General features: G+C 39.5%; 1 protein-coding gene and 1 non-coding gene across 2 annotated transcripts; both read left to right on the top strand.

Moving 5' to 3' along the window:
* Positions 1-1,921: 1,921 nt before the first annotated feature.
* LOC141614040 (uncharacterized) lies at positions 1,922-2,890 on the top strand. Its single transcript, XM_074432794.1, has one exon. The coding sequence runs from the start codon at positions 1,922-1,924 to the stop codon at positions 2,888-2,890; it is 969 nt and encodes a 322-aa protein (XP_074288895.1).
* A 4,644-nt stretch (positions 2,891-7,534) lies between these two features.
* Positions 7,535-7,640, top strand: LOC141615678 (small nucleolar RNA R71). The gene has a single exon (XR_012530085.1). It is a non-coding gene; the product is annotated as a small nucleolar RNA R71 (small nucleolar RNA).
* The last annotated feature ends 10,197 nt before the right edge of the window (positions 7,641-17,837 follow it).

Here is a 17,837-nt window from a genome sequence, read left to right as displayed (position 1 = left end):
CGACAATCCGCTCGGATTTGCTTAACACGGGACGGGCGGATTTGCTTAAAGACGGACGGATTTCAGTCCAGAAAATTTTGCTTGTTTTCCTCAGCTGCAAAGACGGGCGTCTTTCTTACAAGACGGGCGGATTCTTCAAGACGGGCGGATTCTTCACAGGACGCCCGAATTCAGTCACATTCAAGAATTTTTCAAAATTCAGCTCAGTTCAGGACGGGCGTCTTTTCTGCAATACGCTCGGATTCTTCAAGACGGGCGGATTCTCTGGAATCCGCTCGGATTCTTCCCCTGTGTACACGGATTCAGTTCCATCCGTGCACAATGCGTTTCCCATACCATTCTTCCATTCTTTCTTCAAGTCTTGTGTTCGTCATCGTGGGGGCACTACTAAGGCATGGATAGCCTAGGCAATTTCCATCCCCACACTAAGCTAAAAGCACTACACATCAATTGAAATCGTTAGTCCCTCCCTCACTTCTCTCAATCATGACAATTATTTTGATCAAAGTAAATAAAAATCCAAAGATGACATTGTAACTTTAAAAACAAAAAAGAATGAAGAGAAACCCTAGAGAAACCCTACGCAGACATCAACTAGGGCTTCAATTTTCTGCTTAATTTCACCATTATGGCACGTAATTCATCAAACAAAACGAAATCCAAGCATGTTAGTAGGATTACTAAGGTGAAATCTGGTGGAAAAAGTAGTATTACAATTCAGGAATTGAGGAAGAAGGGGCCGTCTGAGAATGATGTTACTAAAACAGCAAGCACACAAGAGGTGCATGGAATCCCTGGACTGTCCTTTGATGATGATGACGAGGAACCAGTGGTTGAAAACAACCTATGGATTACCAAACGAGGAAAGAAAACAGTAGTAGAGGAAGAGGATGATGAGAACGATAGTAACCTAGTCCAGTTCACAAAGGAGGACACTCATGATGAGATTGAATATTGGAATAAAGCAGTCTGTTGCTTTGTGTTGGGTGCTAACCCTCCTTGGGAAGTTCTGGATGGTTATATACGTAGAATTTGGCAAAAGCATAACATTGATAAAGTCTCGTTTATGCCAAATGGAGTTTTTCTTGTCAGGTTTAAGGAAGCAAAGGATAAGGATGATGTTCTCAAGGCTGGACACTTTATGTTTGACAATAAACCTCGATAGTGAGGCCATGGACCGAAATGTGGAACTTACAAAGGAAGATGTCAAAAATGTCCCCGCATGGATCGGAATTCATGAACCGCCTCTCTGCGTTTAGGGGTAAGTGCCTGCTGTTATAGCTGGACTGGTAGGAAAATATCAGAAAGCAGATCAGGCTACCACAGACAAGACCAGACTGGGATTTGCTAGGGTTATGGTGGAGTTAACTGTTGGAAAAAAATTCCCTAACAAAGTGAAATTTCTTGATGAAGAGGGGAAGATGATAGCTCTGAACATAGAATATGAATGGAAGCCTTCTTTATGCGGAAATGTAAGGGCATTGGTCATGAGAGCCAGAACTGCTGAAAGAATGCTCCACCCACCGGTAGAAGCCACCGCAAATTCAACAAGTTTGGAAACCGGTGAAACTTAAGATTGTTCAGCAGCCTCAAGAACATGCAAAGATTGATAGACCCCCTGTCCAGACTATAGAGAAAGGAAGCACTAGTGCCACTGTGGTGATTAGCTCTCCTGTTCCTATCAGTCAGACAGTTGCTATGAATGAAACAACCCCAGAAAAAGGGAGTGCACAAATTGGTAACTTAACTCCTGAACCCCCTGATAATAATGCATAATCTAGGTTTTTGGAATGTGCGAGGGTTGAATAATGTAAATAAGCAAAAGTTTATTAAATGGTTTATTCACAATAATAATGTAGGGTTATTTGGTTTCCTGGAAACCAAAATAAATAGTAAGAATATTCATAATATCTCCTCAACTATGCTGGACGGATGGAGTGTTACTACCAATAGTAACTATCATAAGGGAGGAAGAGTTTGGCTTTTATGGAGACCTAGTTTATTTGATGTGCAAGTGCAAGCTTATGATGCACAATTCATTCATGCTAAGGTTACATCTAGAATTACCCTGCAGTCCTTTCATTTGACTATGATCTATGCTTTTAATGATGGACAAGAGAGGAAAGTTTTATGGCGATTTGGAACAGTTTCGACTCGGTGTTCGAGTCCATGGGCTTGGGCAGGGGACTTTAATACAGTGGTAAATCCTGCTGAAAGATTGGGTGGACAAACCAAGCAAAGTGATATGGATGATTTTATTGAGTGTATAGCGACTTGTGGCATGACCGACATTCCTGCAATCGGTGCTTACTATACCGGACTAATAAGCAAGAGCCTCGGACAAAGAGTGTATAGTAGACTTGATAGGTTCCTGATAAATCAAGAATGGGGAGATCTATTTCTTGATATGAATGCTCACTTTCATCCTGCTGGACTGTTTGATCACAGTCCATGTATTGTTAGTCATACTCAGATAGGAAGCATGAAGAGAGCCAGCTTCAAGTACTTCAACATGTGGGGTAAAGCTCCATCTTTTTCTCCAAAAGTCCAAATGGTATGGCAGCAAGAGATACCTGGGCATAAAATGTTCTGTGTTGTGAAAAAATTGAAAGCTCTGAAGCCTGTGTTAAAAGATATAAACAAAGAGTGCTTTTCTGATATAGAAAATGCTACTGTACTGGCAGAGAAGGAGTTGTATGCAGTGCAAACGAAATTATATCAAGATCCACAGCATACTGATCTGATCCAGCAGGAAATTAAAATTGCTGACTCTTTGAGGAGACTAACAGAGGCAAGGGATAGTTTTTTATTGCAGAAAGCAAAGGTAAAATGGACTGAGCATGGGGATAGTAACTCTGCATATTTCCATGGAGTCATCAGAAGGAGATGAAATCAAAATAAGATTATACAAATTGAGGATCAAAATGGTGTTATGTGCAAGGACAGTCAGAGCATTCAGAATGCATTTCTTGAGTACTATACTCAACTGTTAGGCACTCACAAACCTACTGAGAGGGTCAGAAACCAGGTTATTCAGGTTGGGAATTGTTGTACTCCAGCACATGTTGATATCCTGAATACTCCCATAACTAATCAGGAAATAAAGCAGATATTTTTTGAGACTCCCATTGATAAATCTCCTGGACCTGATGGTTTTACTAGTGGATTTTTTAAAGATAGCTGGGAAATTGTTGGAGGGGATATATGTGCAGCCATCAAAGATTTCTTTCACACAGGTAAATTGCTTAACCAAATAAATGCTACTAATATCACTTTGATCCCAAAATGTGATAGACCTACCTCTGTTAAGCAATTTAGACCTATAGCTTGCTGCAATATGATCTACAAAGTGATTTCTAAACTATTGTGCAATAGATTATCCTTGGTACTTCCTGACCTTATCAGTGCAAACCAAGGGGCATTCATTAAGGGAAGATCTATAATTGAGAATGTCCTTATATGCCAAGACATAGTGAAGCTATACAACAGGAAGGTAGTATCACCTAGATGTCTCTTCAAAATTTACTTGCAAAAGGCTTATGACACTGTTGAATGGGGTTTTGTGGAGCAATTATTTCAGAAAATGGGATTCCCTGAAAATTTTACTCAAAGAGTCATGACTTGTGTGCAATCTACATCTTTCTCCATGTGTCTAAATGATAGCTCTTTTGGATACTTCAAAGGAAGGAGAGGACTCAGACAAGGAGACCCTATATCTCCTCTTATTTTCACAATGTGCATGGAGTACCTCACTAGAATGATAAACTATGCTACTGACAGATGGCCTTTCCAATACCACCCTCTATGCAAGGGCATCAAGTTGAATCACCTAATGTTTGCAGATAACTTACTAATGTTTTGTAAGGGCAATACTCACTCTATTATGCTGATGATTAGAGCTTTCTCCTCATTCTCTAAGGCTTCTGGATTGGTCATGAATAATACTAAATCAGAGGTGTACTTCAATGGAGTTAAACAAGAGCTTAAAAATGACATCCAAAGAAGTCACCGGGTTTGTTGAGGGTAGCATGCCCTTCAGATATCTTGGAGTTCCTATACAGGCTGGGAAACTCACCAAAAAAGAATGCAACATCCTGACTGAGAAGATGGTCAATAGAATTCGAAGTTTGGGGGCAAAAAAGTTATCTTATGCAGGGAGAATTGTGCTTATAAACTCAGTCTTGAATACTCTTTATTCATATTGGGCTGGCATTTTCCTTATCCCTAAAGCTGTGATCAAAAGAATTGAAGCTATATGTAGAAATTTTCTTTGGGATGGGAGTTCTGACTACCATAGGGTACCCTTGGTTGCTTGGGACACAGTTACTCTACCAAAGGAGGAGGGAGGCCTAGGGATTAAAAAGGTAGAAACCTGGAATGTAGCTATTATAGCCAAATTAGTGGACTGGATTTATGGGAAGGCTGATAGGCTCTGGATCAGATGGATCAACCAGATTTATCTGAAAAATGGGGACTGGCATAACTATAAACCACCTCCTGATGCTGCTTGGGCTTGGAAACAAATTTGCAAAGTGAAAGAATTGATGAAGAGTTCATATATAGACAGTCAATGGATGCATGACATAGCTGGTTACACAGTTAGACAGGGTTATGAATGGCTTAGACATTCACAACCTAAGAAAGACTGGTCTATTGCAGTTTGGAACAAATGGAATATAGCAAAACATGCTGTTATTACCTGGCTCTATATGAATAAGGGTCTGAATGTCGAGAAAAGTGCATAGAATTGGATACTGTCAGAGAAGACTTGCTGCATTTGTGAAGATGCTTGATGAAACTGTGGAGCATCTGTTTCTTTAATCAGAACTACAAGAGATAATTTCTTTGCAGATATAGAAATCTGGTGCGGGTTCAGAATAGATGTCAATATGAGTGTTACAGGGAGAATGGGAGTAAAAGCTCAGTCTCATGCTATGATATGGACTGCTTGCTGCTACTATATCTGGCAACAGAGGAACAATGCACGAATGAATGGAGTGTTGGTGAGACCAGCTACCCTTGCTGAACGCATGATAAAGGAAGCTAAGCATAGAATCAGGAGTATGGTTGGCAGGAATATGCAAAGAGGAGAACGAGAGTGGCTTAATAAATGGGGGTATGTACATCCTATTGTTGGGCAGCAGGCTGCTTAGTCTGAGTTTCTTTGCATACATGTTGGTTTGTTTGAGCTATCTGAGTGTTAACGGTTTCTGTTAATACTCTTTCTAGTTTTGCAAGTTGTAAATTTGACATTTTTTGTCCTTGATATATATATACTCTCACATTTCACCAAAAAAAAAAATCCAAAGATGACAAAAATGCAATACAAGAATTGAAATGTAAGTTAGGGAGTTAGAAATATTTACAAGTGGTGGTTTAGGGAGGACTCCACCAAACTCTCATTCTTGATGAGATGTCAAGGGGGCATGTCCAAGGTGTTGTTGATGTTGCTCAACACCTTGAAGAAGTAATCAAAAGCTTGTTCATTATCATGGTAGAGGTTCTCAATAGACCGTGGCCCTTGTTATTGGTCTTGATCGATGGCATTACCAATGTAGGGATTAAAAATCCCTTCAAATTCGTCGTCCCAAAGACCACAAACTTCATTGAGTTGATCATTGAAAATCTCTTGCTTAGATGGAGACAACTCTCCCAATTTCTTCTCTTGGCCAATGAGGCCATCCTCTTCTTCCTTGGTTGATTTTGATGAGCTTTGCAGGCTCTCCTTGTCACAATTCACTTGCTCTTTGAATGGAGCATCTTCAATTTTCTTCTTCCATTGGAGTTCCGATTTCTTCCTTTCATCCTTCCGGCTATAATGATCAATCATGAAACATGGTTCATGCAAACGAGGAGCTCTCATAGTCTTGTCAAGATTAAAAGTTATGCTTTCATCTCCCACTTCTAGAGTGAGCTCACCATGTTTCACATCAATCACCGCACCGGTGGTGTGTAGGAAAGGTCTTCCTAGGATGATTGGAATGTTGGAATCCTCCTCCATATCAACAATGACAAAGTCCACCGGGATGAAAAACTTCCCAATTCGCACGGGGACATCTTCCCATATCCCTAACGGTGTCTTCGTCGATCTATCGGCCATTTGGAGTGTGATGTTGGTGCATTTAAGCTCTCCCATCCCCAACCTTTTACTCACCGAGTACAGCATGACACTCACACTAGCCCCTAGATCACATAAGGCTTTGTTGATCGTTGTGTCGCCAATGGTACACGGTATTGAGAAGCTTCCTGGATCTTTGAGTTTTGGAGGTGAACTCCTTGAAGTATTGCACTACTCACCTTAGTGAAGGCGATAGTCTCAAGCTTCCGGATCGACTTCTTCTTTGTGAGGATATCTTTCATGTATTTCGCATAGGCCGGCACGTGATTGATTAATTCCGTGAAAGGAATTGAGACTTCCAAATTCTTCACAATTTCCATGAACTTCCCAAGTTGATCATCAAATTTGGGCTTGGCTTGACGACTTGGAAAAGGGAGTCTAATCACAATGGGCTCCTTCTCCTTGGCCTTGTCTTCATTTTTCTTTGAACTTTCTTCTTTTGACGATTCTCCATCTTTGGAGTTTTGCACAATTTCTTCCTTTTCACTAGCTTCCACAACTTCATCCTCAACTTGCTTCTTCGGTGCTTCATACCTTGTACCACTTCTCAAGTGAATGGCACTAACCGTTTCATGTCTAGGGGGATTACTTTGAGGTGGTAATTGCCCCTTTTGTCTTTGTGAGCTTGAAGATGCTAGTTGAGTCAATTGTGTTTCCAACATCTTGGTGTGAGCTAGAATGTTGTTGATGGTGGTTTCCTTTGCTTGGCTATATTTTTGCATTTGAGTGAAAAATTCTTGTTGATTCTTTTGCATTTAGAGGACCGCTTTTTGGACATCAAAACCTTGGTCATTTTGGTGATTGTATGGATTTTGATTTTGGTAACCTTGGTTTTGATTGTAAAAGGGTCTTTGATTTTGGTTTCTCATGGGTGGTGGAGTGTATGTTGTTTGAGGGTTTTGAACATTTTGGCTTTTGTATGAGAGATTTGGATGGAATTTGGTGTTTTCATTGTAAAAGTTGGAATAAGGGGTACCACTCTTGTATGCTTGGAAAGCATTCACTTGTTCATTTGTTCCCCTACATTCACCTTGGTCATGTCCCAAAGTTCCACAATTCTCACATATCCCACTTGGGATTGATGAGGATGCCGTCATGGCATTAACATGATGCTTTGATGATTTTGAGTTTTCCTCAAGTCTAGCCATAGCTTGTTCAAACTTCAAGTTGATTGTGTCAATGTGAGCACTAAGTTGAGCACCCAATTGAGTAACGGAGTCCACTTCATGCTTTCCTCCTCTAGTAGCCTTGCGAGGTCTACTATATTGTGAGTTATGGACCGCCATTTCCTCAATCTTGTTCCATGTTTGATTGTCATCAACTTCGGTGAACATTCCATTTGATCCCATATTGAGAATGTTCCTAGAATCTTCATATAAACCATTCCAAAATTGTTGTACTAAAAACCATTCGCTAAGTCCATGGTGAGGACATGAGCGACAAATTCCTTTGAACCGCTCCAAGCTTCATACAAAGACTCTTCATCCCTTTGCTTAAAACCCGTAATTTGAGCTCTTAGCATGTTAGTCTTTTCCGGTGGGTAGAATTTTTTGTAGAAAGCTAGAGCCAACTTCTTCCAAGAATCTATTCCAAGGGCGGCCTTATCAAGGCCCTTCAACCATTGCTTTGCGGTGCCGATTAAGGAAAAAGGAAATAAGACCCATCTAATTTGGTCTTGAGTCACGCCCGTTTGAGAGATAGCATCACAATAGTCGCAAAAGGTTTCCATATGAGAATGAGGGTCCTCACTAGGCATCCCCCCGAATTGGCTCCTCTCAACTAATTGGATGAAGGCGGACTTGGCAATAAAATTTCCGGTTAGATGTTGCGGTGTAGGAGTACCATTTGGTAGATTCTCCTCGGTGGGTACGGAGTGTGACGAGAATTTTGGCATTGTAGGTGGATTTTGTGGGGTATTGTGTAATGGGTTCTCTTCTCCTTCTATTGCGAAAGGATTGACAAACTCACTAGTGGGTTGGACAACTTCACTAATACCTCTTAAATTCCTCCTAACAAGTCTCCTATTGTTCGTCAAGGTTCTTTCGATTTCACGGTCAAAAGGTAACAAATCACCTTGTAACCTTCTAGACATGCAAAATATCAAACAACTCGAAAACAATTAGAACAAACCTTGAGGAGTTTTACTTCCTCAAGGCGAAGAAAGACACAACTAATAACAATAAAAAGAAATCTAAATCAAACAAACACCGTCCCCGACAACGGCGCCATTTTTGATGCGATCCCGCTAAGTGTTCACAAATTAAGATGTGGTCGTTGGTCACGGTCGAATCAAAACACAATTTATAGCTCCACAAACAACTCTACAATTAGTAAAGAGGCAAGTAAAGGTCGGATCCCAAGGGACGGGTATTGAAATGAGATTTCTATTGCAACTAGCGGTGTCTAAGGGGTGTCACAAATTGGGTTGATGTAGAAGGTTACTAAACTAAAATAGCAATGAAAATAAACAAGCAAGATGAATTAAAGGGGTGTAAACAATTGGTTAAAGGCACTAGGGTGTCATGGGATCATAGGGGAATCATGGGATATGATCATACAAACATGTTCTCAAATTATAAGCAAGCAATTATTGTTGTGATGGATTGAGTTGGGTTATATCTTACAATCCTAGGAAAGTTTGGGTCCCGGAGCCGAATCGATTAGATTGTACAACACCTACAAGTCGACTTAATCTTCCCTACTCAACAACATGCATGGTCTAATGAGACTCGAGTTGGGTTATGTCTTACAAGTCTCATTGAAAAGATAGAAGATGATAGTAAATGCAAGGATTCATAGGCTTAGCATTTCATCAAATATAACATGTGCATGAGTTGAGATCAAAACAAGCAAGCAAATAAAACATGAAAGCATATTAATTTAAGCATGAATCATTCCCCATGTTGGTTTCCCCTAATCACCCATTAACCCTAGCTAAGAGACTACTCACTCATTATCATGTTGATCATGCTAGCAAGGTTGTCAATCATACCAACAATATGAAACATGATGAATAAATGAAAGTAATTAACAATAATTAAAAGGGATTAAGAGATTATACCTACTAATGATTCCAATAATAAAGCAAAGATAAAAGAAGTACTTGAATGCTTGATTGGAAGGTTGTCAATCTCCCAACAATAACCCAAATAATCTTCAATTACCCAAAATAAAGGATGAACAAAAGAGAGATTAAAGAACTAAAACTTGGATTAAAACTTGATTAATACTTGATTACAATATTAAAGAGAGATTTGATTGATATTAACTACACTAATTATTGATAAGAAGAACATGCTCCTCTAATTAGACTAATGGGGTATTTATAGTGGAAATTAGGGAGGATGCATTAGGGTTAACTAAGGGCTAAACTAGTAATTACCCTTTTTAAGTTGAGCAAGGAGGACCCGGTATTTTTTGAGAGAAGGGCTTCTTTCTTCGTAGCTTGGAGAAGACAATCCGTCTTTGTCTTTGGAATCCGGGCGGAATAGGGTCGGGACGGGCGGATTCTAGCGTTGGAATCCGAGCGGATTCAGGGGAATCCGGACGGATTGTGGAGGGGAATCCGAGCGGATTAAGGCAAAGCCGCTCGGATTGTCTTCTTTGGGGATCGACGGATTGGTGACAATCCGCTCGGATTGTCAGTCAGCAACAAATCTTCTTCTTTTCTTCCCTTTTCTTCATAAATTCCTTGGGGATTTCCTTGGGGACTCAAGGATCCTTTCTCAACTTTGCTCTTCTACTATAATATGTACAAAGGCCTTCTAATCTTGTCTCTCCTTGATGCTTGGTCATTGAATTCGATCAATTTAGTCTCGTTTTGCCATGAAAATGCAAGATTCTTACTCCTTTCCTACCAAGGGGTCAAAATCTCAAAGAATATGCAAAACAAAGAACTAAAGATAAGAAATGACCCAAATAGGCACTAAAAAGCATGGGAACAAGGCTAATTCGGGGGCTAAATATGCGCCAATTATGGTCACATCATCTAGGTAGTACAATGGGGTATTTATACTAGAGATTATGTACAAATATTAGGGTTACTAAGAGCTTAATTGACTATTAAGACCCTTAAGAAATGTTGAGGAAGTGCTCCTCTCCAAGGAGATGCTCATCTCCGTTTTGGTAGTCTCCAAGGAATATACTCGTCCCGAGGGTCTAGGCAGCAGGGACGGTTGGTTCTGCATGGGGATCTGAGCGGATTGTGGGAGGGACGCTCGGATCATTTGGCCTCAAGATGGGCGTCTTGGCATCAGGACGCTCGGATTGTAGCAGGGTGACGCTCGTCCGGGGCAGGGAGACGCTTGGATTCCTTGTCAGTCACTTCTCTTCTTTTCTTTCCTCAACAATCCTCGGGGATCTTGTTGTAGATGCAAGGATCCTTTCATCATTGCCCAAGCTACTTTATTTCCTATATAGGCCTTCTAGCATTGTCTTCCCTTTGGTGCTTGGTCATTGAATTTGATCAATTTAGCTCCATTTTGCCATGAAAATGCAAGGTTTGTACTCCTTTCCTACCAAAGGAACAAAATCTCAAAGAATATGCAAAACGGGAAACTAAAGATAGTAAATGACCCAATTATGCACTAAAAAGCATAGGAACGAGGCTAATTCGGGGACTAAATATGCTAAATATGAGTCACATCACCCCTCATGGTAAACTATCACTATATCATAATATCCGTGTGGGTCATTTAGAGTCCGTTAGACTACGTACAAAGGCTCGCCAGCCATAGGAAGGAGTCATACCTGAGGTATCTTCGGATATGTCCTTGCATGTTTGTGGACAAAGGCTCGCCAGCCGTGGTAAGGAAATCTACCCGAGGCATCTTCAGGATGTATCCTTGAAAGGTTTGCGGACAAAGGCTCGCCAGCCACAACAAGGAAATGTACCCGAGGCATCTTCGGGATCTGTCCTTGAAAGGTTTGCGGACAAAGGCTCGCCAGCCGATGGTAGGGAAATATACCGAGGCATCTTCGGGATCTCCTTGAAAGGTTGCGGACAAAAGCTCGCCACCAATGGTAAGGAAATGTACCCTATGTGGGAAATAATCTGTATACTTCCCTTTAACATGAAGGATTATAACGATTTAATAAAGATGATCTAAGGTCATAAAATAAAATACATAAACATAAGTAAAAAGATTTAGAATGAACCTTCGGTCCTAGCAAATATGGCCTAAGAACAATATCAAAATTGATATTCGCCTATTAGTTGCACCCAAGACGATCTGAGATATGCCCTTTGATTATGCTAGAAATCAATCTAAAATTTTCTGTAAAATTTAATTATCTTTGTGTTCTTGTGATGAGAAAGAGGAGGCTAGGTCAAGAAAAAGCATTAGGTTAGAAATAATTCTCTGCCTTTCTTTTTATATAGACCGAAATACGAAATCAATTAGGAAAGAAAATTACTTCCCTAATTTTCGGCCATCAGACCGAATTATGGAGCAAAATTCTCCTTATTTTGGTCTTTCCAAAAATATATAATATGTGTTGAATTGTCATCTAGTGAGGATCGAACCCATGACCTCTTGGTATGTGTACCCTCACTATTACCACTATGACACATTCAACTTGTTGATATTAAATACAACGATTATATTTAACTACGAATTAATTATTAATTCGTCCAAACTAACCTTATATATATTTAATTAAATATAACTTATTATATTTAATTTATGAATTGACAGTTAATTCGTCTCAACTTAATATTATTTAATTTTCATTAAATAATTATCTTATCAACACATTGACTAACTTTTTAGTTATTTTGGGCATCAATGTAATTATATTTCTATAACCACATTTCTCAAATACGTTTTATAGGTGTGACCTTTAGGGACCAGTTGATCACCGCCATCTGTATGATAATAACGTCAAACTTTCTAGCAAACCAACCGTTATTAGGTAAACGTTAATCAACTGATTAAATATACAAAGTATACCCTTGTGAACCTGTAAGAGATTTACAAATGTTATCACACTAATTTGTGGAGGACACAAGCTCCAACAAACTCCCACTTGTCCTCACAAGTGTATGTGCGATAACCGATTCTCATATCCTATAAAATTTCTCCCACTCAATGTAAAACAATTTGCAAATCCGAATTCACAAAGGTCGTATTTTACAAGCGATCAATATCAAGAGTGGTTTCCCCGACTAGAGAGTAACTTAACTGATAAACGAATCAACATTCGAGCATGGCCATGCATTTCAGTTACAACTCCTCGAGTGGCCCTGAGAAATAACTATACCTGATAAGGGTTGGATATTTTCCTCAACTCGAATCCTGAGATATAAGCACGATGAAATGACCCGAAAAAAATCTACTTAGCCTCAGTTACGGTAGACCGTGAGAAAGAAACCAAAGTCACCCAAAAACTGCCTTAATCTCAAGAGAGAGTCGATAGTCAAAAGAATCGACTCTAGGAACACAATGGATGTCCTATCCACGACCTGGCACCGAATGTTATAAAACATTTAGGACTCCATTACGTTGTCACAAAAAGTTGTCCTACGAGGTATCGTCATAATCTCGCATCTGTGATCGATCAGTCAACCGTTTGACTTATGGCTCGTTGAACCCACCATCAATCGACTGCACAATATAATAGCCGGAGTTATCAGCTCACATTGGCGATTACGGACCAAAACAAATATAATGTAATTCAGTTCACTTTGTGGCGTTCAATGTTGTCAGTACAATCCACATGAAAAACAAAATATTATATATAAAACGATGAAGTTATAAATAGTATATGAAAAAGATAATGTATCAAATCCATAATCAAGTACTACAACTCCGGAACACGTTTAATTCCCATGGAAATAACGTGCCCTATATGCTTATCATAATTCAACGATTTAGTCGTAGAATCTGCTACAACACACTAAGAGTGAAGACGAACTGGACTGAGATCCGTCTGGAAGCTACCATCTGCGTAACCGGTTGCGCATAGCTTAGTATCTCCTCCATAAGTTAATACCCAATCCTTAGTCCTCCGTAGGTACCTGGATTCTTTTGGTACCGACTCGTCATACTCAATGCATGTGCCACGTCTGGACGTGTGCACATCATGGCATACATGATCGATCCTATTGTAGATGCATAAGGAATACAACTCATGTGTTCAATCCCTTCAGGCGTCGTGGGTGACTGAGACTTGCTCAACTACATCCCACACGTATTCTTGATATATAAGCATGGTTCTTCGACTGATCGAGTGAAACCATACTCTTTTATCACTTGGTCGAAACGATGATTCCAACTCCGAGAAGCTTACTTAAGTCCATAAATGAAACGCTTAAGCTTGCATACTTTCTTAGGATGTTTAGGATCTATGAAACCTTCGGGTTGCACCATGTACAACTCTTCCTCCAAATAACCGTTTAAGAAGGCGGTTTTACATCCATTTGCCAAATCTCATAATCATGAAATGCGGCAATCGCTAAGATTATCCGAATGGAACGTAGCATGACTACAGGTGCAAAAATCTCATCATAATGCAATCCCTGCACTTGAGTGAAACCTTTTGACACAAGTCATGCCTTATAGATATCGGGTTGCGCGTCTACAGAACGCTTTATTTTGTAAAGCCATTTGCACTGTAGAGGTTTTACCTTATTAGGTAAATCAACTAGATCCCATAGGTTATTCTCATACATGGAGTCCATCTCGGATTGCATGGCTTCGAGCCATAGCTTTGAGTCGGAACAGGCCATAGCACCTTTATAGGTTGCGGGTTCATTACTTTCTAGAAGTAAAACGTCATTCTCCTCGACCATACCAATGTATCTGTCCGGAGGATGAGAGTCCCTACCCGACCTCCTAGGTTCCTCAGGAATATTAACCGTATCATCAGTTGGAGGTACAGCTTCCTCCATCTGTTCCTCGGTTGTTGGTTCTGGAATCTTCAACAGCTCGAAGGTTCTATTACTCAACTTGTTCTCAAGAAATTCTTTCTCTAAGGACGTCGCACTACCCGCAACAAATACTCGATGTTCGGTAGACGAATAGAAGTAATGACCAAATGTTCCTTTTGGATAACCTATAAAGTATGTCTTGACCAATCGCGGGCCGAGCTTATCCTCGTGTCTCCACTTGACATAAGCCTCGCAGCCCCAAACCCGAATAAAGGACAAGTTAGGTACCGTTCCCTTCCACATTTCATATGGAGTCTTGTCGACAGCTTTAGACGGACTTCGGTTAAGTATAAGAGCAGCTGACAAAAGAGCATAACCCCATAATGAATCAGGCACTACGGTGTGACTCATCATGGATCGAACCATATCAAGTAAGGTTCGATTTCTCCGTTCGGACACACCATTTAATTGAGGTGTTCCAGGTGGAGTTAACTGTAGAGCGATTCCACAGTCTTTCAGATGTTGATCAAACTCATTTGAAAGATATTCGCCACCCTGATCTGAACGAAGTGCTTTAATCTTTCTACCCAGTTAGTTCTGTACCCTATTCTGGTATTCCTTGAATTTCTCAAAGGACTCACTTTTATGCTTCATTAAGTAGACATATCCGTATCTACTCAAATCGTCCGTGAAAGTGATAAAATATCTATAGCCATCCCTAGCGGTAATTGACATAGGTCCACATACGTCCGTATGTATGAGTCATAATAGGTCACTAGCGCGAATTCCAACACCTTTGAAGGAAATTCGAGTCATCTTGCCAATGAGACATGATTCACACGTGCCATATGCAGAAAATCCGAATGAGGGAATAGTCCTATTATCGACGAGTTTCTTTACGCGTTTCTCATTTATGTGTCCCATTCGACAATGCCATAGATAGGTTTGATCTTTGTCACCAACCTTTAATTTATTATTATTCATGTGTAATACTTCCGTGGTTTGATCTAAGATATAAATTCCATTCATGGAAACTGCTTTGCCATAAATCATTTCATTAAAAGAGAAAATACAACTATTATCCTATATTGAAAATGTAAAACCGTCTTTAGCAAGTACGGAAACAGAAATAATGTTCTTTGATAAACTGGGTACATAGTAACAGTTATTTAAAGATAACTCAAAACCACTAGGGAGTTGGATTACATATGTTCCCTTCGAGGCAGCAGCTACTCGTGCTCCATTACCGACTCGCAGGTCCACATCACCTTTTTCGAGAGGTATGATGTTCTTTAGGCCCTGCAAATGATTACACAGATGAGAACCACAACCAGTATCTAGTACCCAAGTTCCGAAACTTGCATGGTTAATCTCAATCATATGAATATAAGATGACATACCAACAGGAACGACGCGGTCTGCCTTGATGTCCTCACGGTAGACGGGACAATTCCTCCTCCAATGTCCAGTCTTGTGACAATGGTGGCACTCTATGTCACCGCCCTTGCTCTTTGTCTTGCCCTGTGAGCCACTAGTCTCACCGGGCGCACTCTTACTGTTTCCTGGCTTTTTAAACTTTGGCTTACCTACAGCTAGGTCGCCATGAGCCTTGCCCTTACCTTTACCTTTGTTGTAAATTGTGAGAACATCCTGCTTCATGCTCCCACTCAATTTCATATCCTTCTCGGTCTGTACGAGAAGGGAGTGTAGCTCATGAGGACTCTTTTTCAAGTCATTCATATAGTAGTTCGCCCTGAAGATGGCAAAACCATCGTGAAGAGAATGAAGCATTCGATCAATGACAATGGTCTCACTGATTTTAGAATTCAGTGCCTCCAGCTTCTCGACATTCTCAATCATTTGATGAATGTGTGGGCTAACCGGTTGGTCCTTCTGGAGTTTCGCATCAAACAAGCGACAGGTATGCTCATATGTAACGATTCTCGGTGCCTTTGAGAACTCGTTAGTGAGCGTGGTGAAAATCTTGTTTGCACCTTGGGCAATGAAGCGTCTCTGCAAATTGGTTTCCATTGCAAAGATAAGTACGTTCTTTATCGCACCCGCTTCCATAACGAAATCACTATAAGCAAGTGGTTCGTTGACTCCTGCATTTGGGCCTGGGTTGACCGGTATTGGCTCAGTTAAATACCCGAGCTTACCGTCAGCAATGGCAGCATTCCGTAGTGCCGCCTCCCAGTCCGCAAAATTGGACCCATCATTCTTCAGTCGAGTGGACTTATTCATTTGGTCCATAAACATTTTTAGCCAGGACGAACGATCTAGTGTGGCATTAGGCATTGGGATTGCGTTATTTCCAGCCATTTGTTGTAACAGTATTATCGATAATAAACGTGTTCTACACTGCGAAAGAAGAATAAAATAATAAGCATGTGCATCGTTTTGATTTTAAGTTTAATGAACTAATGTCATAACGCGAAGACTCGAAACATTTATACAATTGACCTCCCTCAAGAATTATATAAATGACCCCAAGACTCAATTCTCTGCAAATTGATAAGCTAACCTTTTAGCTAATTCTACCGTTAGAATTCTTGGTCGATAAATTTCTGTAAATTCTATCTTTAGTCCATCATAATCACGAGAAACTCTTCGGACTATGATGTTGAGGTAAACTAAGTCAACACAACTACTTACCCAGCGTTTTAGAGGAAGAAGGGACTCATAGATGTTTGCCCTTATAAAGACTAATCTCAATTTCCGTTTTAGAGGAAGATCCCATCAACTATTTTTAATTCATTTTAAGTGAACTATAATCTAGCATGCGAGAATGATTTAAACTAAAGTGATGGCTTATAGATCGTGACATCTCGCATGTCCATGAAAACTAACATACAACTATATGAGTCAATTTTCATGCATTTTAGTAGTAGGTGGTTTGGTTTTAGGCGGAATATGATGCAATTACTAGCAAGTGAATGAAAAGCAATAAAATAAAAAACGTAAAAAAAACAGTAAAAGTCCTAGTGTGGCCTATCCTATCAAAATGAACAATAAATACAAGTTTGGAATCCATCCTTGGACCCGAGAAGCTTGTCTTGATGTTCCATCTTGATCCATGTAGCGGGAGTGAGCTTGAATCTTCATCTTTTGTCTTCTTTAAAATTACAATAAATAAAATTACATAATTGACCTATTAATTACATTCTAATTTCAAAACCCAAAACTAAAATAAAGGAGATTCGAGATCTCATAATTAAATAAAAATCATGTTTCCTTCATTACGAAAACATAATTGACTAAGGCCACACTAAGTATTACAAATTACAACCGATTGCAAAATTAAATACGTAAATAAAATTCATTCATTCGATTCATTCAACATAATTAAAAGCATCAACTAAAATAAATTAAACATACATAATACAATACATTAATTATGTTGATTAATTTATCCAAACCACCTATTTAAATTAAATTAAGTGACAATTCCGCAATTTAATCACATTAATTTCATTTCAATCCATATTAAACTTGTAATATGAATTCTATCCGTCAAAATTTTAAACCGCTTTAAAATAACTCGGTATCTTTAAATTGTGAACCGATTCACAATAACTAATTGGCCAAAAATAAAAAAAACAAAAACCAATTAAAATTGGTTAGGCTGAAAAATAAACAAATTTTTTTTTGTTATTTTTAACAGCTACTACACGGCTGATCATAAAAAAAAACAGCCCCTTCCCCGTTTTTTTATTCGGCAATTAAGAAAAAAAACTTCCATAATTTTTTTCGGAAAAAAAACTTTCCTTTTTTTTTTTTTTCTTTCTGATTCGGTAATAGAGAAAAAAAATAACCTAAAAACGTTTTTTTTCCACGGCATACCTAAAA

Source organism: Silene latifolia, chromosome 11 (genome assembly GCF_048544455.1).
Source record: "Silene latifolia isolate original U9 population chromosome 11, ASM4854445v1, whole genome shotgun sequence".
NCBI classification, from domain to species: Eukaryota; Viridiplantae; Streptophyta; class Magnoliopsida; order Caryophyllales; family Caryophyllaceae; genus Silene; species Silene latifolia.
This window is presented reverse-complemented; position numbering and strand designations above follow the sequence as displayed.

Excerpts from the sequence above, each read along its gene's own strand:
- LOC141614040 (XM_074432794.1), top strand. The coding sequence starts at position 1,922 with ATGCTGGACGGATGGAGTGTTACTACCAATAGTAACTATCATAAGGGA.